Here is a 26,236-nt window from a genome sequence, read left to right as displayed (position 1 = left end):
TATGTAATTTTAATGTTTTAATATGTTTTTATTGATTTTAGAGAGAGAGGAAGGGAGAGGGAGAGAAACATCAATGAGAGAGAGTCATTAATCAGCTGCCTACTGCACGCCCCTCACTGGAGACTGAGTCCCCAACCTGGGCATGTTCCCTGACGGGGAATCCAACCACGACCTCCTGGTTCACACTCCACCACTGAGCCACACCGCGGGGCTCTCTCTCTCTCTCAACCTCTCTGTCTCTAAAACAAACAAAAAAATCAATAAAAACATATTTAAAAAACAAAGCATACTATGGAGAGCAGCCAGACCCAAAAGTATATACTGTCTGATTCCATTTACATAAAATTCAAAACCAGGCAAAACAAATCGATGCTGTTAAAAATCAAGATCATGGTTACCCTTCTGGGGAGGCAGTGACAAGAAGGAACACAAGAAGGTCTGGGGGGCGGCATGTCCTGTTACTTGATCTGAGTGTGGAGCAGGTGACGGTTACGGTCTGTGAGGATTCACAGAACCGTGTGCTTTACTGTACATATGCTACACATCAAAAGAAGGTGAAAATCGCCGAAACCAGTTTGGCTCAGTGGATAGAGCGTCGGCCTGTGGACTGAAAGGTCCCGGGTTCGGTTCCGGTCAAGGGCATGTACCTGGGTTGCGGGCACATCCCCAGTAGGAGATGTGCAGGAGGCAGCTGATCGATGTTTCTCTCTCATCGATGTTTCTAACTCTCTATCTCTCTCCCTTCCTCTCTGTAAAAGATCAATAAAATATATATTAAAAAAAAAACAAAAAAAAACAAGTGATTCGTAACCACTGAGCCCTGGCCAGTGTGGTTCAGTTGGTTGGAGTGTCATCCAGTACACCAAAAGGTTGTGGGTTCGATTCCTGGTCAGGGAACATACCCAGGTTGCAGGATCAATGCCCAATCAGAGTGCATCTAGGAGGCAATTGATCAATGTTTCTCTCTCCCACACTTCCTCTCTCTCTAAAAATGTCCTTGAGTGAAGATTAAAAAATAAAAAGAAAGAAAACCACTGAAAAACAAAAAAGAAACATGTGCCACCTTGCTGTTGAACATTTCTCCTAAGCAGCCCACCTCCAGGGGGGCACTGGAGCTACACCTGGGCTGTGTGCCAGCCATCCCCTCTGGCCAGGAGAAGTAGCAAACAGATGGACTCTCCCCTCCTGAGAGCAAGTGGTGGGTTGGCCACAGAGATTCTATGGTCATGGCAAACAAAAAAGGTACGTGGGCTATCAAGAGCACAGGGCTAAACCCTATGTGGTAATATCCAGGTGTAGCATAATATTGTTGGGAAGGAAAAAAAACACAGATTAGTTTATGTATCCTGATGTCCAGAAGTTTTACCAACATCACTTGCTTGAAAAGAACCAAAATTAGCATTCACTGAATATGGAGTCACCCTGCATTTTGGCAGCTGCCAAAAGCAATCAGAGTTTCCAAAGGATCTCTGACATGAGCTAAGTTAACCACTGCAATGCCGCTTGCTCAGAGACTTGCCCCCTGCAGTTCATTCTCAACACAGAAATCAGGATTCTGTGAGAACCCAAGTCAGATTCTATTTCTTCTCTGCTCAGAGCCTTTCAGTGGCTCCCCTCGCAACCAGAGTAAAAGCTTAAGTCCTTACAATGGTTTTCAGGCCTTGAGTGTCATGGGGCCCTCCCCCCCAACCCTCTTAGCTCATCTCCAACTTCTCTCCCCCTGGTTAACTCTACTCCACCCCCATAGGCCTCCCAGCTGTTCCTCTCAGGCCAGCATCAGCCCACCTAGGAGCCCAGAAATCTGCATAGCTCACAACATAGCTCACTCTGCTTAAATGCCACCTCAGGGAGGCCTTGCCTAACTCCCTATTTAAATAAAATCCTCTTGCCTGGCCAGTGTTGCTCAGTGGTAGAGTGTTGACCCATACATTGGGTGTCACGGTTCCATTCCCAGTCAGGGCACAGGCCCAGGTTGCTGGTTGCGGGCTCCATCCCCAGTGGGGGGCGTGCAGGAGGCAGCCTATCAATGATTCTCTTTCATCATTTATGTTTTTATCTCTCCCTCTCCCTTCCTCTCTCTGAACTTAATAAAAATATATTTAAGCCTGACCGGCGTGTTTCAGTGATTGAGCATTGACCTATGAACCAGGAGGTCATGGTTTGATTCCCAGTCAGGGCAAATGCCCAGGTCACGGACTCGATCCCCAGTGGGTGTGCAGGAGGCAGCCAATCAATGATTCTCTCTCATCATTGATGTTTCTCTCTCTCTCCTTCTCCCTTCCCCTCTGAAATCAATAAAAATATAAATGTAAATATTTTTAATAAATAAATAAATACCTCTTGCCACTGCCTCCTACCCCAGCGGAGGCATTCCTCATTCCTCTTAACTGTTTGTTTTTCTTCCACAGCACTCGTCAGCTGACTTACGTTTTACTTTTGACTTTCCCCACAAACATGAAAGCTCCACAGGACTGACATATCTATGTCTGATGCTGTCCACTGCTATATGGCCCCAATATCTAAAACAGTTTGGCCTCTAGAAGGTGCTTTATAATTAACTAGAGGCCCAGTGCACAAATTCGTGCACAGATGGGGTCCCTTGGCCTGGCTGGCAATCGGGGCCAATTGGGGCCCCTCGGCCGGGGGGAGGGACCGCTGGAGGTTGGCTGTGGGAACACACTGACCACCAGGGGGCAGCTCCTGCATTGAGCGTCTGCCCGCTGGTGGTCAGTGTGTGCCATAGCAACTGGTTGACCGGTTGTTTGGTCATTCGGTTGCTTAGGCTTTTATATATACAGTGGGGCCTTGACTTACGAGTTTAATTCGTTCCAAGACCAACCTCGTTAAGGAGCTCGTTAACTCAAATTACTCTATCAACTCTTGCAAAAAATCGGCAGAGAGACAGCTGGTATCTCAAAAAACTCGTTAGTTGGGACACTCGTAAGTCAAGGCCCCACTGTATAGATTATTCAATGAATGAATGAACAACTGAATCCACCCACTCTTGAATCTATAGGTCCTGTCTCTGTACTGACAACTTCCACACCTGTCTCAGCTCCAGGTCCGATCCGCCAGCTGGATGACGCCTCTCAGAAATCCCAAAGTCGTATCAAACCTGGACATGCTACGTGGACACATCACCTTCTCAGGCTGCCCCTCTCTGGTTTCCCATTTCAGTGACAGCAGCACTGTCTCCCTCAGTCTCCCAGGTCAGAGAACCCTGTGCCTCGCTCCGGCCCCTGGGACTCCCTCACCCCCATGTCCTGTCTCCTCTGCTTTCAGTCTCGCTGCTCCCTCTGCAACTGAGGTACAGATTGGGGTGATTCTCCTGGGGTCACAGGAAATTTCCCTGGGATCATGAGAGAGCCCAGCAGAAACATCACTCAGTTATAAAAACAGGAATCCCTCCCTTTACACAAACACCTATCTGTTGACAGGGCACCTCTGCAGACGTTACGTCACCAAATTATCACAACAACCCTGGGCCTGAGTCTCATCATTCCCAAAAGACAGATGCGAAAACAAGTGCAGAGAAACTGAAGCGGCCAGTCCGAACTACCATTTCTGCAATGTTGTTGTTAATCTTCACCATGGGACATGTTTGCCATTGATTTTTAGAGAGAGTGGAAGGGAGGGAGACAGAGGGGAGGGGAGAGAGAGAGAGAGAAAGAGAAACAGAGAAAGAGAGAGAGAGAGAGAGAGAGAGAGAGAGAGAGAGAGAGAGAGAGAGATGCTGCCATTGTCCAGGAAAAGAAGCTGAGGCCCAAGGGAAACCCTCAACCTGCTGCCAGCGGACTCCCGAGCAGGGTCTGGACCCGGGTCCAGGCTCCCTTTAGGTCCCACAGCGGTTTTCAACCTGTGGGTCGCGACCCCTTTGGCGATGGAACGACCCTTTCACAGGGGTCGCCTGAGACTATCCTGCATATCAGATATTTACATGACGATTCATAACAGTAGCAACATGACAGTGATGAAGTAGCAACGGAGATAATGTTATGGTTGGGTCACAACATGAGGAACTGTATGTACAGGGCCAGAAGGTTGAGAACCACCGCCTTAGGGGCTGGGGTGGGGCAGGGTCACCTGGAGCACCACCGAGATGGTCTTCTCGCCCGCCCTGGCCGCGCGCCACTTCCGGTAGGTGTCCGCCTTGAGGAGGTTGTCTGCACAGTGGGTCTGGGCATGGACATAAGGACGGGAAAGGGGATGTGAGGGCACCGAGATGAAAGCCGGGTCCCCCACTTCCAGACTACTCCTCCGAGTCCTCCCAAGCCCTCCGCGATCCCCCAGATTTAAGTGTCCCCGTTAATTCCCCCCGCGCTCTGCCTTGAGCCCCCTACAACACTTCTCCGGGAAGTTCACCCATGAGCTCTCCTAGTCCTCCTTCCTCCCGGAACTTCCACGGACGCCCGGAAGCTCCCCCAGTCCAAATCCCTCTCAGAACCCCCTTATAACCAACCTCCTGGAAATGCCCCCCGACCCTCCTCAGACTCCCCTGAAGGTCCCTTCTACACTCCAGACGTTCTCACGGAGCCAGCGCCCTCAGAATTCCTTCACGTCTCCCACCCTAGTCCCTCACCGAGTCCTGGCTACTGCAGGACACCACATGGCGGAGGCGGATCTCCGGCATGTCAGCGTCGTGGGCTTCGCGGGACCTGAAGGACGCAGGAGGGTCCGAGTTTCAGGGGGCTACGAGGGGGTGCGCCCTGCGCGCGCTGAAGTGCGCACGCGCGCGCGAGGCTCGGGCCTTTCAAACCGCGGCGCGCCGGCGCACGCGTTAACCCGGCGCCAGCGCAGTCCCGCCTCTCGGGAGAGTGGCTCTGAGTTCCCTAGCAACGAGCTTCTCCTCTAGCCCCGCCCCCCGGCCCTATCACTCTTTAGCCCCTCCTCCCGGTGTTGGTCACATACCGTTTTTTCCGGGCGCCTAGCAACAGGAGCGGCCTCCGGGATTGGTCCCTAGAAGAGATTCCCCATTCTCATTGGACAACGTAGTCACCGCCCAAACTGAAGCCTGGAAAGCTAGAGGACCGCAAAGCTGAGCACATTTTTGCAGAGAGCCCGGAGCAGTGATGGCGAACCTATGACACGCGTGTCAGAGGTGATGCGTCAACTCTTTTTTTTGGTTGATTTTTCTTTGTTAAATGGCATTTAAATATATAAAATAAATATCAAAAATATAAGTCCTGGTTTTACTATGGTTGCAAATATCCAAAAATTTCTATATGTGACACGGCACCAGAGTTAAGTTAGGGTTTTTCAAAATGCTGACACGCCGAGCTCAAAAGGTTCGCCATCGCTGGAGCGTACTGCAACAGGATCCTCCACCGGTCCTGCTGCTGCACTCTTCCCCCGCTAGCTTCCCACCACACACACAGGAAAAAAAATCTCAGCTCTCAGAGTTATGCCTGAGGCCAGGAGAGAGTGCGTCAAGAGCCTAAATAAAACACAAACCAGACACACACACACCCAGCCTCGAGTGCTTCCACCCATGCCTCAGTTTCCCAATGTGACCTGTGGGCATCTGTCTCCTGCCACGCCCGTCCACCGCTGCCGGTTGACAGGCACCCCTTCTGTTCGGGTCCTCGCCAGACCCAGAGAGACAGCCCCAGGCGGGTAGGAGCGGGAGACAGCCCGAACAAAGAACAGGGAGTATGAGCCAAGCCCATGAAGAAGGGAAGGGAGACAAGGCTCCTGGGCCCCCGCAGAACGAGCCCGGACAGGCTGGGCGCTCCCAGGTCGGGCCCCACCCACGCAGGGTGCCTCCTTGAGACCAGAGAGAAGAGAGAGGGGTTCTCAGACCTTGTAGCTGCCCTACACCCACAGGGAATCAAGTGACCTGGATTTTGACCTTGGGCTTCAGGCCAGAAAAAGAAGCGGGGGGGAGGGGGGGGTGAGAAAACAGGAAAGTGCCCCTCTGCGTCCTGATAGAAGGGGCTGGAAGCCCAGACTCCTGGGGTCCCTGTGGAGGAGGGGGCTGGGCACATAGACACCCATGTTCCTTTTGGATTCTGGTGGCACCTCCCCAGCCCAGAGCCGCAGAGGCCTGCCCTGCGATCTTACCTCAGCTCCTTCTCTCCCCGGGGTGAAGGTGGGTCCAGACCCGCCCCTCCTCGGCTTCCTATAAGTACTGGGAACCTGGGGCTGCTGGGTCACACACCATGAGGCCGTCCGTGACACCGAGAGCCTTCCTGCTGGCCTTCACGCTGCTGGGCACCCTGCTGGGTCTCGGTAAGTGGCCAGAGGCTTGGCGTCCTGGCATCCCCCTCGGGAAAGGGAGGACCAGGAGGGAGCAGCCAGCAAGGTCTCTCCGAGGGAAAGAGCAGGCGTCCTGGGAATTCAGGTTCACGTTGAAGGCAGAAGCTAAGGGAAGAAAAACTGGGGCCCAAGAGAGGAAGAGCTCAAAGGCTCTTGGATTGGATTTCTGAGAGAGGAGGGGGCGTGGTGGCTCTGGGTCCTCCATCCCCCAGGAGGGGGTCTCAGAATAAGACATTTAAACTCTAGAAAGTCAGATGAGAGCATGATTAAGAAGGGAAAATTTTTTTTAATTTTTTTAAATATATATAAAATTTTATTTCAGAGAGGAAGGGAGAGGGAAAGAGAGATAGAAACATCAATGAAGAGAGAGAATCGTTGACCAGCTGCCTCCTGCACACCCCGCACTGGGGATGGAGCCTGCAACCCGGGCATGTGCTCTTGGCCGGAATCGAACCCGGGACCCTCCAGTCCACAGGCCGACGCTCTATCTGCTGAGCCAAACCAGCCTGGGCAAGAAGGGAAATTTTAAAAAACTGGGGGGAGAGGGAGAGATTACCTTTTTTCCTGGTCTCTAGGGAGATCAAGCCCCCAGCCTCTCCTCCCTCAGAGGCAGGAGCTCAGGCAAGCCCCACCTTCCCCGGGTCCCAGGGGTCTGGGCCCCAAGCTGCCTCCTCTCTCGGGTCACAGGGTCCATGCCCTCAGCCCTCCTGGTCCTCACTCTCCCTCCTTGAACTGGGATACAGACCTCAGATTCGGGTTCCCCTTCCACAAGACCTACACGTGGTTCCCAGGGAAGGAGGGTCCCACATCCAAGAACCAACTGGGCCTGCAGCTTCACAAAAAACCTTGGAAACCGCCCCCCGGACCCCCTCCCTGTCCCCTCCGGACCCCTCCCTGTTCCTGAGCTTTCTGGTGGACCCCCTCCTGTCCCCTCCGGACCCCCTCCCTGTTCCTGAGCTTTCTGGTGGACCCCCTCCTGTCCCCTCCTGGACCCCCTCCCTGTCCCCCTCCCTGTCGTCCCAAGTCCACAGCCTTGTAATTAGGGAAACAGGCTCCGTGGTGGAGTCGCTTCCCGCCTCAGAAGCCGCTTTGCTGGCATCACCAGCGCGTCCCTGGCGGATGCTGGACAGTTCCCCGGACAGCGGTCAGCGCCCCACCCAGGGGCAGGCAGCCGCCTGTCCCCGCGCCCTCGGACCCACAGTCCGCCCCTCCCCCGCGCATCCCCCTGGTGCCTCGACCCCACCCGCCCGACCACAGCCTGGCCCTCTGCCCGCAGGGTGCCCGCTGAGCTGCGAGGTGTGCAGGGGCTCCGGGCCCACGTGCAGCGGGAAGATAAAGACTTGCGAGGCCGGCAAGGACGCCTGCGTGGCCATCGTGGGGGAGTCGAGCACCAGTAGGAGCCCGGGCGTCAGACCCGGGGAGGCGGTGGGCGGGCAGGGGCGAGGGAAAGGCTGTTCCGAGGTGGAGGGAGCGAAGTGAGTTCCGTGGAGGGGAAGAATCTAATAGGCCAGAGGCGGGGGCGCATCAGAAGGAAGAGGCTGGGGTGGTTTGGGAGGGAGGGAGGGAGGGAGGAACAGGCTACCCCAGCGATCGTGGGGGTCGTGCGCTGGAAGAGGCCATCCCTGACAGGAGGAGGAGGGATGCTATTGGGGTAGGAGGAGGAGAGAAATAAAAGGAACCACAGCAGGCAGACGGGAGAGGGAGATGACCCCCAAACATGGAGCTGCAGAGAAGGGGCAGGGAGGCTGCTGAGTAGAAGGGGCGGGGAGGGATGACAAATGGAAGGAGCCAGCCAGACCCAAGGAAGGATGGGGGAAGTGGGGAGCAATGGAAGAGACTGTGGAGGGTTGGGGGGGGGGGCATGGTGTAGGAGTGAAGGCTGTGACAGCAGGGGAAGGGCAGCCTTGAGTGTAAGAGGGAACCATCCCAGCAGGAGGGGTGTGTAAGGAAGGGGGGTAGCATGGCAGGCTGCCCTCCTGACCTAGTCCGCGTTGGCAGGTGGAGGAAGGACCTGAAAGGGTTGAAGAGACACCTGCCACCCCATATAGGAGGGAGCTACAGACCCAGGGGGTGGAGGTGTGGGGAGAGGAAGCTGAGGGGGAAAGCCACCCTTCGGTGAAGTGGAGGGGACACCTTGGGATTGGGGCTGGAAGAGACCACATGTGGGGCGGGGGAAGGCAGTGGAGACTGGAGGAGACCACTTAAGGCACGATCTGGGGGTAGCCAAGCGGGTGGCAGGAGGCCCTCAGTTGGAGGTCTGGGGAGTGACCATGAGGAAACCTGGAGGAGACGCTGAGAGAGGGATGTGGACGTTTCCGGGCGGTGGTGTGGGGGCCAGCACCCCAGCGTTTATTGAAGATGGCTCCCAAGCCTGTGAAGGCCGGAAGAGAGCATCTCATGTGGGCATAGGGTAGCCAGAGATGACCCAGGAAAGCACGATCCACAGGGCCTTTAGGGGGTGGCCATGGTGGGGAGGGGGGGTGGGAGGGACCTCCTCGTTAGGCAGGCCTGGGCGTGGCAATGGGGAACAGCAAGTGACCACCAAAGGCTGGCTGGCTAGGGGCTATGGTAACGAGGTGGGGGTGGGGAGAGCTACCTAATAAACCACTCCAGACTGCACCCAGGTAGATAAGGGGGTATGGCTGTAGGGGGGGGCTGGAAAAGACCATCCTAGACAGTCATGGGGTGGGGAAGCGGTGGGGTTGGGAGAGGCCCCAGGCAGGGTCAACACTACCCACGCCCTCCCCTCCTGTCCCCATCCCTCAGAGGGCCACCACTCAGTGAACAGCTACAAGGCCTGCATGAAGTTCAGCGACTGCTACTCTGGTTTCGTGTCCACCACCATGGGCCCCAAGGACTACATGGTGTCCAACACGCACTGCTGCCAGAGTGACGGCTGCAATCAGGGCTCGGTGCCCCGTAAGTGCCAGCTCACCCCGGCCTCATGAGTCTCTTCCAGCCAGTGTGTGTGCCCTCGCCCACCGCCCATCTGTGCGCTGTAACAGTGGGCAAGCACCTTGCTCGAGAGCCCGTTTCTGCTCCTGTAAATGCAGGGTCCATAACCGCTGTTCCTCGGGGTTTATTGTGAGATTGGGGGGGGGGGGGAGGGCTTCCTAAACGTCTCTCTGTACCTTGTACTCCACCGTCCTCCCAGCTCCCCAGAACAACCGTACTGAGAATGGCCTCCAGTGTCCCGCCTGCATCGTACCCTTCCAGGAGACGTGCCCGGGGACCCAGGCAGCCCGCTGTGTCGGCCAGGAAACCCACTGCATCTACTTCGCTGGCAAAGTGCAGGCTGGTGAGGGGCAGCTGGATCTCGGAAGGAGGGCACAGGGGCCCCAGAACTGGAGGAAGCCCATGCTTCCAGGTTCTAGGGGAGATGGTGGCCCCAGAGAACTGGGTGAGGAGGTGGCAGGACCAAGATTTCTAGGTCGTGAGGAAGAAGCGGTTGGGGGCCCTGACTCCATTCTGAAACCCCCCCTCCCAGGTATCATCAACACCAGGTTTGCCACTCGAGGCTGTGCCACAGAGAGTGCCTGCAATACCAAGCCTGGCGCTGAGGTGCCCTCAGCCTCCTATCTCTACTTCCTCCGCCGAGCAGACTGCCTTCCAGCCCCCCAGACCTCTGGCAGGGGCGAGTGAAGAACTGAGGAAGGGGTGGCTTGAGGTCCCCATCTGTCCTCAGCCTGCAGCTCCGTGTGCTTACAATTAAACAGATTAACTGAGCAAGCCTGAGTCTTTGTAACATGATGCATCGCAGGGCGGTGTGTTGTGGAGAGAGAGGGGGAAACCCTACTTTTATTAAGGGGTTACTCCATGCTGAGACCCTGTGCTAAATGTTTTCCATGCTGTACTTCATTTCATAACCACAGCAACACTACCATTGACATTATTATCCCCATTTTACAGATAAACAAACTGAGGCACAGATTAGGGTGTCATTTGCCTTGGGTCAACTCCTAGGGAGGATCAGAGTTATGATCACTTCTGAGTAAGCTTGCCCTCTTTTTGCCTGTTTTCATGTCGGCAAAATGTGGATATTAATAGTTATAACCTCACAGAGTTGTAAGAGTGAAATAAAATAATAATAATAATAATAATAATAATAATAACTAAAAAGAGCACTTAGTGCAGTGCCCAGCACCTTTCAGGCAGTGTTGCTTTTAGAGATAATATGCCTGAGTAAGTAGCAATCATCATAATGGCTGCCACTTACTGAATGGCCATTAGTCTGCAGGTGCTAAACATTGTCCTTGATCAGGACAGGCTAGATTATGCTACAGTAACAAAGAAGCCCCTAATTTTATTGGCTTAAAACAACAAAGTGGTATTAGTCAACTCATGTGCGGGCAGGCTGTGTAACAAAGCATCTCAAACCAGACATAACAATAAGCATTCTTCTTTCTGGAGGGCTTGTGGGAGGCTGAGGTGGCTCTGCTCCTGGTCACGCTTCGGCTGATTTGGCTCTAGTTTCGGGAGGATTCAAGTTCTCCTCTTTGGGGTTCCACAAACCTCTGGGATTAGTGGCTCCCTGGCAGGTCACAGGAGCACAAAAGCCAAGTGCACTGAACGCGCCTGCTGAGGTCAGGCCTGCTAACATTTCACCAAATAAATCATCCGGTCAAAGCCAACCTTCAGGGAGCAGGGATGTGTCCTCCCCTCCAGTGGAAGGGAGAGGAATGGTATGTGTTGAACAAGCACCCACTCACAAGAGTTTGATTCTTCCTTCACCTACGTGTTGTGTTTGGCACCACCCATAGGTGTCCTGCTTATCATCCTAAGGCAGTCACCAACTTGAACACTGCCCATCTCTGTGCACAGGCAAGTCTCACATGGGTGGTTAAATGCCGTGACTCAGAAGTGACTTGACACAGCTCTTCAGATGGAGCTGGTCACATGGCCCCACCAAACCCCGTGGGGGCCAGGAGTGCAACCCTATCCTGCGACGTGGACATGTTCCGTAGACAGCATCAGTGGCCACTCTGGCCTCTTAGGGGCACTTTCTCATCTTCGCGACTTCATGTGAGAGGCACTATTATTCTCCTTCCTGTTTTCAGGAAAAGAATTTGAGGCTCAGAGGGATGTCACATTGGAGTTCACAGATAAAAAGTGGCAGAGCTTAAGATTTTATTTAATTGGTCATGTTGAGGGGGTAAAGAGACCACGTCACAGAGAGAAGGAACAAGCCTGTATTAGCTATCGTTTACTGTGTAATAAACCAATCTAAAATTCAGTGGCTTAGAACAATCACCTTTAATTTTGCTCATGGTTTTATGGGTCAGCAATTTGGTCTGGGATCAGTTGGGTGGTTCTTCAGCTGGTCCCTGCTGGGTTCATTTGCCTGTCAGCTAGGCAGCTCTGTTTTGGAGGGTTGTCAGGCTGTGGATTGGGCTGTCAAGGCTGAGTGGGCCACATCTCTTTTTTTTCTTTAAATATATTTTTATTGATTTTTTTACAGAGAGGAAGGGAGAGGGAGAGATGGAAACATCAATGATGAGAATCACTGACAGGCTGCCTTCTGCACACCCCCTACTGGGGATCGAGCCCGCAACCCAGGCACGTGCCCTTGACCGGAATCAATCCTGGGACCCTTCAGTCCACAGGCCGACGCTCTATCCACTGACCAAACCGGCTAGGGCTGGGCCACATCTCTTATGACCCAGCAGATTATCCGAGGTTTCCTGTTGCACTTCCCAAGCCTCTGCTCGCATCATGTTTCCTATTGTCATGTGGCCAGGTTTGGAGTCAGAATGAGAAGGGACTATCCAAGGGCATGGCTACAGAGAGGCTGAACAAATTGGAGGCATTAATGGACTAAACAAGTTCCGTCTAAAATACTTTACTATCACAAGTCCCCAAGGTCGAAACAGTCACTGGTCCACCCCAACCCCAGGGAGGCAAAACTCAGATACAGATAGAACCTCTCTTAAAAAAAAAAACAAACAAACAAACAAACAAAATATATATATATATATATATATTATTGACTTCAGAGAGGATGTAAAAAGGTGAGAAAGGCCCTAACCGGTTTGGCTCAGTGGATAGAGCGTCGGCCTGTGGACTGAAAGGTCCCAGGTTCGATTCCAGTCAAGGGCATGTACCATGGTTGTGGATACATCCCCAGTGGGGGGTGTGCAGGAAGCAGCTGATCGATGTTTCTCTCTCATCGATGTTTCTAACTCTCTATCCCTCTCCCTTCCTCTCTGTAAAAAAATCAATAAAATATATTTTTATAAAAAAAAAGGTGAGAGATAGAAACATCAAGGATAAGAGAGAATTATTGATTGCTGCCTCCTGCAGGTTCCACACTGGGGACTGAGCCCGCAACCCAGGCATGTGCCCTAACCTGACTGGGAATGGAACTGTGACCTCCTGGTTCATAGGTCGATGGTCAACCACTGAGCCATGCTGGCCGGGCCAGATAGTCTCTTGATGCCAGCCCAAGGGAAGCTTTCCTGTGCAGAACCCCCACTGTCCTTCCCCTCCCAGGACCCAGGAGTCCCCAGCCTTGGCTCCCTCCTCCCTTAGGCCCACAAGTCCAGGCTTCCAGATCCAGCTAAAATCCCAAAAGAACAGACACAGAATGGCATTTCTACTCATCTTTATTCACTCCTCCAAAAAGCACCACAGGCCAGCCACACCCTCGATTCACCCTTTCATGGTTCTCCACCCCAATGGACAAGTCCTTCCATCATTATCCAGAAATGTAGGAAACTCAGTTAAGGTGCTGAGATGGGATCGATGCTCAAGTTCTTTGTGCCCATTCTGTTTTTGGCAGATGGCAACACGGAGATTCATCATACATTTCCTTGAATTCTTGCCTTTGAGGGTCTTCCAGGCTGAAGGTGCCACGTAGACACACCCCCATGGCAGCCAGTGATCTGTCCACAGGGAGACACAGTCTTTTCTGAGTCAACTAGCAACGTTATGCCTCCACGAAGTCTAAAAGTCAAATGCCATCCAAAGTCATGATTTAAAAGGCAACCACTCCAAAAGGTAGTTGTGACACTCGAGAGTAGCAATATACAATTATATACAGTAACACCACCAGCACTCACCAACAACAGAGACACATGCAAACAAAACTGGGTCTTGCTTTCTCAGATATGATCTCTGGCATGATCCCCATTGGCATTGGAGCAGAGAGCAGAGATGTCAGGACCAAATCAGAGATGGCGTCAACATGACAGAAAAAGACGGCACTCTGTGAGCAAAAGCAACCAGAATAGAGTCATCTTGGTGTTGCCCAGGGCTGGGGGCATGTGGGCAAGGGCAACCAGACTACCTCTTGAGCTCCCAGTGTGCCAGGCTTCTCGGGGGGCGGGGCTGCAGTATGTTGATATGTGAGAGCGAATGCATGTACCTACATATACACTGAATTCTCACAATAACCCTGCAAGGTAGACACCATTTTCTGAGTGACTTGCCCCAGATCACCCCCAAATTCAGCAGGACTGTCTGATCCTAGAGCTACACTAGTAGAATTGTATTCCGCCCAGACTGAGAGCTTTGACAATGCCTGGAGCCATTCTGTACAGAGCCAAATGCTTTTTCCCATCTCCACCATCTCCACTTGAAAGGGATAAATTGTGCCAGTGGTGGGAGTTCAAGCTGGAGGGGGGGGGGGGGAGAGGGGGAGCGTCAGCCCTCAAGCATCTGGCCCTCAGATCAGTTAGCCTTATCTTCAGCTGTCACAGGAAATGGGGCCTCAGAAGTTATGGTTGTCATCCAGCACTTTCATTTCACAGATGAGAAAATAAGGCACTGGTCCAAGTCACCCAGGGCGACGGTGGCAAAGCTGTGCTTGCTTCCCAGGTCCCCTGACCTCAGACAGGCACTTTCTCTCCTCATCTCAATCCTTTTCCCTGTCTTGTGGCAAGAGACTGACAATCTACATTCCTAGTCCTAGTTCTGCCACTGACTAATAAATTAAAGTAATAAATATTTACTAAGCACCTATGTGTCAAGCACTCTTCTGGGTGCTGTGGGTACAGCATAGAACAAGACAGACAAGGGGATAATAGCCAATAATGGGCAAATAAATAAATAAAGAATTTTCTACAGTAATAATTGCTACAAGGAAAATTAACCAGCTGAGATAAGTATGAGGGGCGGGGGGGTGAGCTACTTCAGTTAGAGTCATCAGGGAAGGTCTCTGAGGGGACATCTGAGCTGAGACCTGATTGACAGAAGGAGCCACTCATGGAAATTTTAGGCAGAATGAACAAGTTCCCAGGTCCTGAGGCAGGGCCCCAGAGGGCCCACTCAAGCATCAGAAGGAAGATCTAGCAAGCTGGTTGGGGGATGGGGTGAGGCAATGAGAAAAGGCTGGGGCTTGCCCTGACCGGTTTGGCTCAGTAGATAGAGCGCTGGCCTGCGGACTAAAAGGTCCCAGCTTCAATTCCGGCCAAGGGCATGTACCTTGGTTGCGGGCACATCCCCAGTCGGAGGTGTGAAGGAGGCAGCTGATCGATGTTTCTCTCTCATCGATGTTTCTAACTCTCTATCCCTCTCCCTTCCTCCCTGAGAAAAATCAATAAAATATATTTTTAAAAAAAGAAAAGAAAAGAAAAGGCAGGGGCCAGGCCACACAGAGCCTCTCTGTGTGCTGTGGGGCCTAGAATCTGCCCTCTCTGAGCTTTGCTCTCCCCGACTATCACAGAAGCGGTTCTATTGGATGGCCTCTCGGGTCCCCCTTGCTGGTCCCCCCCGTCCCTTGCTGTTTTCGACACTGAAGAATTCTGTGCCCTGTGGCTGCTCCTCTACATGCAGGTACAGCCTAAAGCATCCCAGGCATACGGCTCTGCCTTTGCCTCACTTGTGGCCCATCCCCAGAGGCTGGACACCTGCCCAGCTGTCCTGTGGGTCCCTTGCTCACTGCGGCACTCTCTGTGTACACCCAGGGAGCCAACACAGGAAGGTCTGGATCAGCGCAGCAGTACAGCGGCTTCTCCACAAAGGCAGATGTACAAAAGTACCAAGGCCAGGGAGGGTTCAGGTTTAATGACAGCAGAAACCAAGTCCAAAACGAGAAGCCACTAAAGGAGAGGAACAGACAGAGGAACAGACTGCCCAGAGAGCTCACCACTCACCCAGCACCTATGAAACGGGGGCGGTCTCACCCCTTCCCAAAGTCACAGAGAGAGCGGCAGTTTCCAGGACCCAAACCCATCAGGGATTTGCAGGAGAGACCTCTGCGGTAGGGGTTCCTGCCCTTCCATTCCCAGAAAGCCTCATTCCTAGTGCCTGGCCACCCCCCAGAGCCCGCCAGGCCCCTCCCCTCCTCCCCTCATCCTCCCCACAAATGCTGGGGTCCCCCTTCCCCAGGAGCAAATACTGAACATCTCTCTCCTCCCCACGAGAGGTCGGAGGGTTTCTAGCTGTCACACAGCCCTGTTCCCTCCTCAGATGCAGACCTCCCACCATCCAGGAATTAGGAACCACGGTCCACAGCCCTCCTGGGAGCCAGGAGTCTGAGCCCCCGAGCCTGCCCTTCCCCCCATGAAGGTTCACAGCCCACTACATCTTTCCCCCTGGAAAGCCGACACCCCATATCCCTTGGTGCCTTAGAAGTCCAAGCGTTCCAGCTCCCTGGAGTACCCAGATCCCTTCCTCCATTCTGGAATCCCCATTACCACCGACAAGTCCCTCACCAGGAATCAGGGCTTCCACACCACCTAACCCTGGAGGACTAGATGTCCAAGACATCCAGTTTCTACTCCCTTCTAGAGTCCAACTGCTCAACTCCCTTCAGGACACAGGGCTAGGGGTCCTGCCCCATGATCCCCAGAGAAATCAGGAGTCCTGACTCCCAGATTCGATTCCCCTCCAAGACCTAGGAATCCGGGTGACTAGAAGTCACATATCCCAACCAATAGCCAGTCTCAACCCCCTCAAGCATCCAGGATTTGGATTGGCGACACACTTGCTCTGTTATCTGAGGCCCAGACATCCCAGGCCAGAGCCTGGACCCCTAAACCCCTCCCTCTATAAACCGGACTTGGAGTCCTCAGCCCCTGGCCGAGCACCCCGGTGGCCCTGGCCTTCATCCCACCTCTCACTGAGCAGGCGCATGGGGTGCCAGCACTGCCTCCGCATCAGCCAGCATCTCGTCCAGCGCCTGCAACAGGACGCCATGGGCCGCGCGGTAGCCCAGGCCACCCGTGGCCGCCGCGCCGCCTGCGGGCCACAGGAAGGAGAGCGCCCCCAGCGCGGCTCCCCCTGCGGTGCCCTCGCCGGCCCATGCCCCCAGCCTCGCCTCCACTTCGGCGCGCGTGACTGGGCCGGGGAAGTGCGTCCGCTTGGCCAGCTCCCCGGGAGCCAAACCCAGCGTGCGCTCGCGCCGAGCCAGCGCTGCGGGTTCGAGCCCCAGCGCCCGCCGCCACTCTGCCAGCTGACCGCGCAGAAGGGCCACGTCACAGGCCCAGCCGAGCCCGGGGACCGGTGCTGCCGCTGCCGCCAGGCTGGCCAACAGAGCCGGCCGCCACGCCCCAGCCCGCAGCGCCGCAGCCTTGGTTCGGGCTGCACGCGGGGACGTGGGCGGCAGCGCCAGCAGCAGCGCGCCCGCCTGGGCTGGGGGAAGCGCGCGCTGCAGCCACTCGCAGAGCCCGGGGAGTCCGCCCCTCCGCAAGGGGAACACGGGCGGCAGCGCCTCCTCCAGCACCTCCCACGTCTCGTCCTCGGGGCTCCAGGCGGCCGCGCGCTCAGAGTCCCCACTGCCCGATTGCTTCGCGTTGCCGCCAGCCTGCTGCGAACTCTCACTGCCTGCCTTCTGCGACCCAGCGCCTCGTTTGTCCCTTCCCTCGCCGCGTTCCTCCTCCAACCCCCCTCCGCCTGCGTTCTCTAAGCTCTCCCTGCTGGGCTTCTCTGCCTTTTCCTCTTCTTCCGGAGACTCCGGATCCTCGCCCTCACCGTCTATTCGCACACAGACCAACGGGGCATCCGGTAGCGCCAAGGGCCGGACCTGGGCCCAGTCCTCCTCAGTGGGGGCTCCAGGGGTGACCAGGATGAGGGCGTCGTAGTGAGTTGGGTGGGGGGCGGCAGCAGTAGTCGCGGAGCCCAGAGGGATGGTCCAGAGCACCACATTGGGGCGCTCCGGGGCCGGGTAGGGTGTGGGTCCAGTGGGCGCCGAAGCAGGCACAGCACCCGGGTCCCCCGTGTCCAGCCCAAGCAGCATGTCCAGCACAAAGCCCGTGTCAGCAGTGCCGGCTATGGCCAGGTCCACCCGGGCGCTACCCAGTCGCTCCAGGCCAGCACGAACCCAGGAGAGCGCTGCCTCCAGGCCCCCCTTCTCGAAGGCCTCTCGCACAGCCTCTAGCTCAGCTGCTCCCAGCACCTCGAAGCCATCCTGAGCCGGTGGCAGGAGCCTGTGGGGACAGGAAGGGATAGGGTCAAAGGCAGAAGAGGGATTAAAGCCCCAGAGAGCTGGGCTAGGGGACAGGACTGGGCTATGATGACAAATGTGGAACTTTCTGAATAATCTTGAGTGACGAAGGAGCAGGCGAGGGAGGGGGCCAGTTGATGTCCCAGCAAATAGAAACCAGGGCTAAGATGAAAAGGGAGAGGTTTAAAGCAGGGATGGGTGGCTTGAATGAGCTTAGGTTTCTGACAGGGCTGAAAACCAGACCCAGCTAAGTCTTCCCGGCGTAGAGTCTTTGGTGTGAGGCTTTTCCTAGGGGCCTGCAAGGGTAAAAAAAGGCTGTGCTGGGTGGGGCAACACACTGGGCGGGCAGGGCTTGGAGCAAAGACAGAATCAGCACTGTATTGTGTAGCTCTATTCACTATTCGAAATGGGCAAGGTCACCAAGAGGGCTCTTTCCTGACACTGGGTGTAAGGACTGGAGGAAAGACCAGGAAGAAATCTCATCGACTAGTTCTTACCAGGGGGACGTGGCTAAGGAAAACAGAGGAGCAGTGGGACTGGAGGAGAGGCTGCCCCTCCCTAAGCCAGAGTCAGCTGACAGAGAAAATTCAGGAGGGCAGCCAGCAAGTGGGCACAAAAATGAGAGGAGATTAAAGAATGGCCATGGGGGAGGGTACCCAGAAATAATGAAGCTCCCTGAGGGTGTGGCTTTAAGGCAACTGGGGTCACTTGAGAACCATGCAGATAGGGAGGATGAGGAAGATTTGAGACTGCAAGCCTTCGGGTAAAATCTTTGGGAGGATCACTAGCTTGTGTGAAAGAGTGAGCCCTTCTTCACACTTTTGCACGGGGGCAGTGTTTGGGGGATAGGTCCCGGCCTCTTCTAGAATTCCTATTAGGGAGAGGGGCTTGTGACCTCAGAGCACTCAGGAGGCAGGACCTGGATGACAGGTCCTGAGCTCTTGCTGGCCCTCTGGGGTGAGGTCTGCATTAAAAGACCAGGCCTCTCCAACCCACCCCAAACGCCGGGCTCACCTCTGCAGTGCCTCCGCCTGGCTCCGCAGCGCCGCCCGCAGGCGCTCCAGCTCCTCGCAGCCGTCGCAGTCCGCCTGCAGCACATAGAGAGGCACAGCTCCCAACCCAGCGCCGTCCAGGAGGGCCGCTGTCTGATCGCGGGCCTGGGCTTCATTCTGTGGATCCCCGGGTCGGAGGTTCCGCACAGCCAGCAGCGGGGTTCCTCGGGCCAGTGCGGCCCGCGCTGCCTCCCCCAGCGCTGGGGCCAAGGGCTCGTCGTTCCCCTCCGGGCTGGGCAGCACCAAGACCAACATGTTCGCCTCCGCTGCCCAGGGCCCGGGTGCAGCGGGTGGGCAACTCAGCTCACCCAGGAAGAGGCCTGGGCCCGCAGCTCGCAGGCTGGGGAGTGCGGGGTCTGGCCGCCCATCGGGGATCTCCACCACCTCCACGTCCTTGTTGCACAGCGCGGCAACCAGCGCCGACTTCCCCGCGCCCGGGGGCCCCAGGAACAGGGCGGTGACGTCACCCCGCGGTAGAGGCATAGCTGGAAAGCAAGCGACGGGGAAGCCCGGGGTCAGGGGGCACCCGGCCGTGTTCTTGGCTGTAATCCCACTCTGGCCCTAGACTTCAGTCCTCCACCCTGTCTCTTCTTCCATTCTCGGGGATCACTCGCGGGGACCTAGAAATCCAGCGCCGAGACCCTACTCCCCAGGGACCCGGAGTCGGTCCTCTTGATGGATGCGTTTCCCTTTCTATTTCAAAAACTCAAAAAATCCGGCCTCCAGCCCTCCTCCTCCCGCAGGGACACGTTTATTGTTAATCCCTCACCCCTCCCTTCCCAATTCACCAACCGAGCAAACAGCCGAAGGGTGTATAGTCGCGCTGTCGCCGGTGGCAGGTCCGCCGCTGAGAAGTCGGACGGCCCGGGACTGAAGCGGCTGGAGCGCCGGGGTTTGGGGACCTCCGGACGTGTTCTGGGAGCTCTGACCTGACGTCACTCCTTGTAGGAGGCGGTGCCATGGAGTGTGATCTCAGGGACACAGCCCTCCGCGGCGCCTGCGCAGAATGGCCCCGGGAGCTTGCTCCTCCCTCCCCCCTCCCCCCCCCACCCCCCCCACCGACCCACCCCCGCGCGGCCGCAGAACCTGGAACAATGAGCAGCCAGCGCGCCTGCGCGCCAGGAGCGCCGGCCACACCTGCTCAGTGGCTCAGGTCCGTGCGGCTCGGGTGGCTCGCGGCGTCATCAGGCCGCACCCGGGTGCAGGAAAGGACCCTTGCTGCTATTTTCAGGACCGAGTGGCACGGCCGCATCACTGCCGGATGGCAATCCAGGATCTCGGCCTCGACAGGCTCATCAGGCGCAAGAACGTGGAAACCACGGGGACCCAGAGACTCGGCGGGCCCCACCCGGCTTCCCTGCGGGGGGCGGCGCTGTGACGAGCCACTGACAGGCGCAACGAAAGGCAGCCTTTCTGCTGCTTGGAGCAAAGCAGAGGCGGGGGCTGCCCACGTGGGGAGGGGCGCGCCGAGGGCGGTGCTCGAGGCTGCGGGGACCCCCAGCTGAAGCGCGCGGAGGCGGGGGCTCGGGGTGGAACAAGAGTGTCAGGATGTCGGAGAAGGCTGTCTACCGGGGAGAGGCGAGCTAAAGCGTGGGTACCACCACCTGCCGCAGGAAGTGTGGGAGATGGGGACAAGGATGGTGTCAGATCAAGGGTTCCGCGCTCTGAGTTTAGGGAGCTAGTTGCTGTCGGTCTTGGGTCTCACACAGGTGGGATGGCTCTAAGAGGAGTCACAAACCCAGGAGTCGAATCTTTGGCGGGGGGGGGGGGGGTGACGTTTCTCTAGTGAGAGCTCCATCAGGTTAGAGTTCAAGGAGATGGTATCTCACGGGGTCAAAGGCTGGCAAGGTCATAGGATTAGTGGGCTAGCAGGCTGGTGACAGATGAGCCGCGTCTTTTGATTTCCTGTTGTCATGCGTGCTCCTCTCTTGACCAGAGGGGTCCTAGTCACCATGGAGGACCCGCTTCTGGAAGAGACCAAGGAGCAGCTGGATTCGGCAAAAGAGAGGAGTCCCGCAGTGCAGGAGGCGACATCCGTGAGTACCGCTGGCCAGAGGGTGGGGTGCAGGAACTGATGCTAAAAGGATTTCTATGGCATTTCAATGGCCAGGGCGCTGTAGGGACTTGCCTGTTGGGGAGCTAGCCCTACCGGGAACTGCCACTCCCCAGCCTTGCCCTTATTAGCTCAGATGTACCCACCCTGCTCTGTCCACACAAGTATGAATGGGATGCAGCTCAGAGGGACACAGTGGCAGCCAGAGAGCTTGGGATGGGAGATGTGGCTCGGATACAGCAGAGACGGAGAGGAACCCAGGCTCCAGCTCCAACTCTGGGCAGACTTGGGGTGCCTTGGGACGTGGTCTCCCGATCTGTGAACAAGTCTGCCATTGCTCACCACAAAGCGGTGTTATGTAGGCTAGTGGCAGAAAAGATGAAAACTGGAGGGTAATGAAGGTAGCCAGTTTGACATACTAGCAACAGCTCCCGCTGAATGCCTACTATGTGTTAGGCCAGTGGTCGGCAAACTCATTAGTCAACAGAGCCAAATATCAACAGTACTTCTTCAAAATAGACTCGCCCAGGCCGGAAACGGACTTCTGCGCATGGGCCACAAAGTTTCGATCGTGCTGTACGTGTGGGCCCGCACGTGGTATTTTGTGGAAGAGCCACACTCAAGGGGCCAAAGAGCCTCATGTGGCTCTCGAGCTGCAGTTTGCCTACCACTGTGTTAGGCCATTAGCGCCCGTTATCCCATCCAGTCCTCACAGAGCCTATGAAATTCGTTATTATCACTTTCAGTTGAGGGAACTGAGGCAAAGAGAGGTTAAGTATTTGTACCGGTGACGGCCAGAGTCAGTGCCCTCCAGCCAAAGACGCCAGGAACACACCTGTAGTCCACAAGTTGGTTTATTGCTCACACACACTGCGGGGGCACCAACTGCTTATAGGATTGGAGCCTGTGGTGGGTGGTTTTGGGGAGGGTTTAAGGAAGAGGGTTTTGCTCTGGATTGGATGGTGCCAGGAATCAGGGCAACTCTGGTTGGCTATCTTAAGAAATCTTACCTAGAAGGCAGAGGAACAAGCAGGGCACAAGCTGTGACTGGTAAACCAGCAGTCACCACTCATATTACCCCGGACGAGGTATTTGGTCATTTTTGTGGCTTGGACAATATTAATGTTTTGTCTGTGTTCAGATGCAATTATGGCATGATCTTGTCTTTTCCCCCACCTAAAACGGGACAAATGCCTTTATTGGTTGCAACGGGAAGTGGAAAAGGAGGGGATATGACCGCTCCGGTTCCTGGGGCAGCTTCACAGACTCTGTGGCTGCCCTCCCATTGTTGGCTTGATTCAGTCAGTGTGGCCTTGTCTGACGATTTTCTGTAAAATAGTTTATGTTCAACAGGACAATGCCAAAGCCTATCATAGTGCCAGGCCAGCTCCTGGCTGCGGGGCTGCTTTTCTCCTAACAGTAATCATTACAAACCACTGTGTAGAGAGTTCTGAGCACTTTGTGTAAATCCATTCATGTATTGCTTACAACAGCCCTATCAGGTAAATACTGATGGGGGTATGACCCATTTTCCAGATGAGGAAACTATGGTACCTGCCTGGGAAATGGTAGAACCAGCCCGTCTCCAGAGGCTGTGCCCTGATCACACAGCTGTATTGGAAGGACAGACTCCCTGGGTTCCAGTCCTAACTCCATTTCATTTCCTAACCTCATGACTGTGGGCGAGTTCCCTAACTTTTCTGAGCCTCAGTCTGCTTATCCATAAAACAGGTCCAATAATAATTTGCCTGGACTGCTGTCCAGCCCTGGCACACAGCCTGGCACATAGTAAGCACTGAATGTTCGTTGTTGGCATGAAGCTGGGGGTGGGAGAAGTCCTGGAGACTCTTGCTGGCCTCCCCCGCCCTCTCCCCGCGTCCCTCAGGCCATCTGGGGGCCCTGCAGTGCACCCGCTGCCTCATCACCTTCGCCAATTCCAAGTTCCAGCAGCGCCACATGAAGCGGGAGCACCCAGCCGACTTCGTGGCCCAGAAGCTGCAGGGGGCGCTCTTCATCTGCTTCACCTGCGCCCGCTCCTTCCTCTCCTCCAAGGCCCTGATCGCCCACCAGCGCAGCCACAGTCCTGCTACCAGGCCCTCCCTGACGGTTGCACCCACCATTGCCCAGACCACCTTCCCCTGCCCTGATTGTGGCAGACCTTTGGGCAGGCCACTTCTCTGAGGTGGCACCGCCAGGTGCATGAAGCTCGCTTCCCTCCTGGCCCCTGTGCCTGCACTGAATGTGGGCAGGACTTTGCCCAGGAAGCTGGGCTGCATCAACACTACATCTGGCGCGCCCGTGGGGACCTCTGAGTGCAGCTTCAGCCCTCCCCAGGGCAAAGGGGGCTCTGTGGTTGGTGGGACCTACCTTTAATAATGGGATGGGCCCTTGGAGGAGTTTGCTGGAAAGGCAAAGGGCTCCTGATAAACAGAACCCAGAATATGCTCTTTAGAGCTTCAGTCCTTGGAGGACAGAAGGCCTTCGGTGAAATAAGACAATCGTGAGATCTTTTGTTAAAAAATATATGTAAGAGGGAAAATTATTTTTATCTCCCTCATTCCCACTTAAGTGGTTTGAAATCACAAGCAGCTGTAGATTGTGTAAGCACCTTTAATTCTTCCCAGATGGATGCCATGGACCGTAGGAGCAAATTGCCCTGGCTTTGTGCCTGACTGGGGGCCGGGAAGGTGAGTGTTGCTGGCCTGTGAAGCCACCAGATGGGTCCCAGACATGGAGCAGCTCCAGCCTTTGGGGACGGGCAGCAAAGTTAGGAGCTGTTCTGAGTAATGTGGGGGTGCAGTTCAAATCTGTCGTCTCCAGACCCTCTCCCAGCCTTTCCCACTCGAGGGGCCATGGCATTGGGTGGCTTTGTCCTCCCACCCCAGATAATTTAAATAATTTTATGCACCATTTTGGTCATGGGATATTTTGTATATGTTAGGTGACATGAATAAACTAACAGAAATAGTATCTAAAAACAGAAAAGCTCTACATTAAGATAGCTAAACAAGGAACTCTGGTTTTTCAGCAGAAATCCCCAGAGTACATAAGAAGGGCATGAGGAGGGGGGTCTCAGGCCGTAGCCCTGTGAGGAAACTGGTTTGGAATCAAACAGAGATACCTTCTGTTTCCTGTTGTATTTGGCCAACATTGGGAGATTTCCCATTAAGATCCTATTTTCAGCTCTTGAAAAGCCCATCCTCAGCTGAGTGGCCAATTTAACTCCTTGCATTACCTGCCCTGCCCCTAGACCAGGGGTGGGCAAACTTTTTGACTCGAGGGCCACAATGGGTTCTTAAACTGGACCGGAGGGCCGGAACAAAAGCATGGATGGAGTGTTTGTGTGAACTAATATAAATTCAAAGTAAATATCATTACATAAAAGGGTATGGTCTTTTTTTTTTTTTTTTTAAGTTTTATTCATTTCAAACAGGCCGGATCCGGCCCGCGGGCCGTAGTTTGCCCACGGCTGCCCTAGACACAATGGTTGATGCCCTTTTTACAATAATCACAGACTCATTTAAATTGAGGGATTTTTTTTTGTTTGTTTTTAATACATTTTATTGATTTTTTTTACAGAGAGGAAGGGAGAGAGATAGAGAGTTAGAAACATCAATGAGAGAGAAACATCGATCAGCCGCCTCCTGCACATCTCCTACTGGGGATGTGCCCGCAACCCAGGTACATGCCCTTCACCGGAATCGAACCTGGGACCTTTCAGTCCGCAGGCCGACGCTCTATCCACTGAGCCAAACCGGTTTTGGCTTGAGGGATGTTTTTAAAGCCCAAGGTGGGTTGGATGTGGTAGTGACTGATAGCTGTCTCCCAATTTTTAACTAAGCACATGATGGCTACAAAGACCACATTTCCCAGGTTCTCTTGCAGCTAGCAGTGGCCATGTGACTAAGTTCTGGCTAAATTCCTGGGTAGAGTCCTCAAGCTTCAGAAAGGGACATGCCTTTCTTCCACCTTCTGCCTGGAATGTGGACATGGTATCCAGCCATTTTGGACCATGAGAGCAACAGGTGGGATGGCAGAGCAACTTCATGCAGCAGTGCCATCGTATCAGCCCAAGAACACCCAATTCCCTACTGTTATATAAGAGAGAAGCCTCTATCTTGTTTAAGCTGCCATTAGCTTGGGTCTCTTGTCACATGCAGCAGAATGTATAGCCTAAGGCAGGTGTCTGCAAACTATGGCCAAATCCAGCTTGCCTCCTGATTTTTGCAAATAAAGTTTTATTGGAACACAGTCATGCTTGTTCATTTACATATTGTGTATGGTTGTTTTCACATAGGACAGCAGATTCGAAGAGCTGCAACAGAGATTATAAAGCCTAAAATAGTTACCATACAGTCCATTACAGTAAAAGTCTACCAACCCCTTCTCTAATAGACATACAACCTACTCTGTGGCTGGATGCAGGGTTTCCGCCCTGGGAAATACTACCTGTAACAGGGATGTTTGTGTGTGTAGAATTTGGGGCAGGGCTAGCTAGTCTGTATCTCTTTTTGGGGGGGGACTTATGGAGAAACTGGTGTAGTCATTTGGACATCAACGTTTTCTAAAATACCAACTTTAACAAGGCCAAACATTTCCTCTGGCATATGGTAAGAGCCCAGAAGTTTCTGACCCAGGTGTTTCATACCCCCCACCCCTCTCCAGCAGCCCTACACAAACCTAAGGATTTAATCCCACATGCTCTCCTGAGACAGCTACCTGCCCAAGTATACCCTTGGCTTCTGTTCTCTCTATACTCTCCAGATGTCATAGGTTCCTAAGACTTTATATAGTGTCACTGGTGACTCCCAAATCTATCTTCAGCCCTAACTGGTTTGGCTCAGTGGATAGAGCATCAGCCTGTGGACTCAAGGGTTCCGGGTTCGATTCCGGTCAAGGGCATGTACCTTGGTTGCAGGCACATCCCCAGTGGGGAGTGTGCAGGAGGCAGCTGATCGATGTTTCTCTCTCATCGATGTTTCTAACTCTCTATCCCTCTCCCTTCCTCTTTGTGTAAAAAATCAATAAAATATATTTTTAAAAAAATCTATCTTCAGCCCAAACCGCAGACTTCTCTCCATGAGATACAGCCACCTGGACGACAAATGGGAGTTGCACACTTACAGTGGGTCCCCTGCAGTCCCCTACCTCCACCATAACTGCCATTGTATTAGTAAACCCTGCACTCTGCTTCTAAATTCCTGAAGAATCTGATTACTTTCCCCCAGCCCTACTCTCCTAACAGATCCCCTTGCTATGACTCCCCCCTTCCAGTCTCTATTACAGACCACTCCTGTGCATGTTAATCAGATTATGCCACTTCTCATTAAAAACCTCCAAAGGCATCCCATAAGTGACTTCCAAAGACCTTCCCCAGGCCCACAGAACCCAACAATAACAGCCCCAGCCCACTAAGCAATCTCACCTCCCTCGCTCTGTCCTCTTCACTTCTCTCCAGCCACACAAGCCAGGTTGACTTCTGCCTCTGGGCCT

General features: G+C 54.4%; 4 protein-coding genes and 1 long non-coding RNA gene across 9 annotated transcripts in view; 2 read left to right on the top strand and 3 right to left on the bottom strand.

The window, feature by feature from the left end:
• Positions 1–4,818, bottom strand: part of XRCC1 (X-ray repair cross complementing 1) — a 35,506-nt gene extending 30,688 nt beyond the window's left edge. For 4 of the 5 annotated variants that reach the window (XM_059666306.1, XM_059666307.1, XM_059666305.1 and 1 more), the window contains exons 1-2: positions 4,580–4,817; positions 4,084–4,176 (exon numbers count right to left, since the gene is read on the bottom strand). In XM_059666306.1, coding sequence (XP_059522289.1) covers positions 4,084–4,176; positions 4,580–4,630 — 144 coding nt within the window. In that variant the 5' untranslated portion in view covers positions 4,631–4,817. Of the gene's footprint in view, positions 1–4,083; positions 4,177–4,579 lie in introns of all 5 variants that reach the window. The other variant, XM_059666309.1, reaches the window with a different exon arrangement.
• A 1,236-nt stretch (positions 4,819–6,054) lies between these two features.
• On the top strand, positions 6,055–11,488 carry PINLYP (phospholipase A2 inhibitor and LY6/PLAUR domain containing). Its single transcript, XM_059666303.1, has 5 exons — positions 6,055–6,228; positions 7,532–7,648; positions 9,022–9,174; positions 9,410–9,553; positions 9,743–11,488. The coding sequence occupies exons 1-5, from the start codon at positions 6,159–6,161 to the stop codon at positions 9,895–9,897; spliced, it is 639 nt and encodes a 212-aa protein (XP_059522286.1). The 5' UTR covers positions 6,055–6,158; the 3' UTR covers positions 9,898–11,488.
• A 1,351-nt stretch (positions 11,489–12,839) lies between these two features.
• IRGQ (immunity related GTPase Q) lies at positions 12,840–19,677 on the bottom strand. The gene is made up of 4 exons (XM_059666302.1): positions 19,483–19,677; positions 18,653–19,175; positions 14,846–17,621; positions 12,840–14,595 (listed from the first exon to the last, which is right to left on the bottom strand). Exons 1-3 carry the CDS (start codon positions 19,649–19,651, stop codon positions 16,313–16,315), a joined length of 2,001 nt encoding a protein of 666 aa, XP_059522285.1. The 5' UTR covers positions 19,652–19,677; the 3' UTR covers positions 12,840–14,595; positions 14,846–16,312.
• Positions 19,678–20,627: 950 nt separating this feature from the next.
• ZNF576 (zinc finger protein 576) lies at positions 20,628–24,181 on the top strand. The gene is given in 4 exon segments (XM_059666301.1): positions 20,628–20,703; positions 20,706–20,726; positions 22,629–22,895; positions 22,898–24,181. Coding segments are annotated over 4 exon segments (507 nt in total). The 5' UTR covers positions 20,628–20,642; the 3' UTR covers positions 23,056–24,181.
• Positions 24,157–25,568, bottom strand: LOC132216787 (uncharacterized). Its single transcript, XR_009448796.1, has 2 exons — positions 24,499–25,568; positions 24,157–24,258 (listed from the first exon to the last, which is right to left on the bottom strand). It is a non-coding gene; the product is annotated as an uncharacterized LOC132216787 (long non-coding RNA).
• Between the last annotated feature and the right edge of the window lie 668 nt (positions 25,569–26,236).

The sequence above is a fragment of the Myotis daubentonii genome, chromosome 15, assembly GCF_963259705.1.
Source record: "Myotis daubentonii chromosome 15, mMyoDau2.1, whole genome shotgun sequence".
NCBI lineage: Eukaryota > Metazoa > Chordata > Mammalia > Chiroptera > Vespertilionidae > Myotis > Myotis daubentonii.
This window is presented reverse-complemented; position numbering and strand designations above follow the sequence as displayed.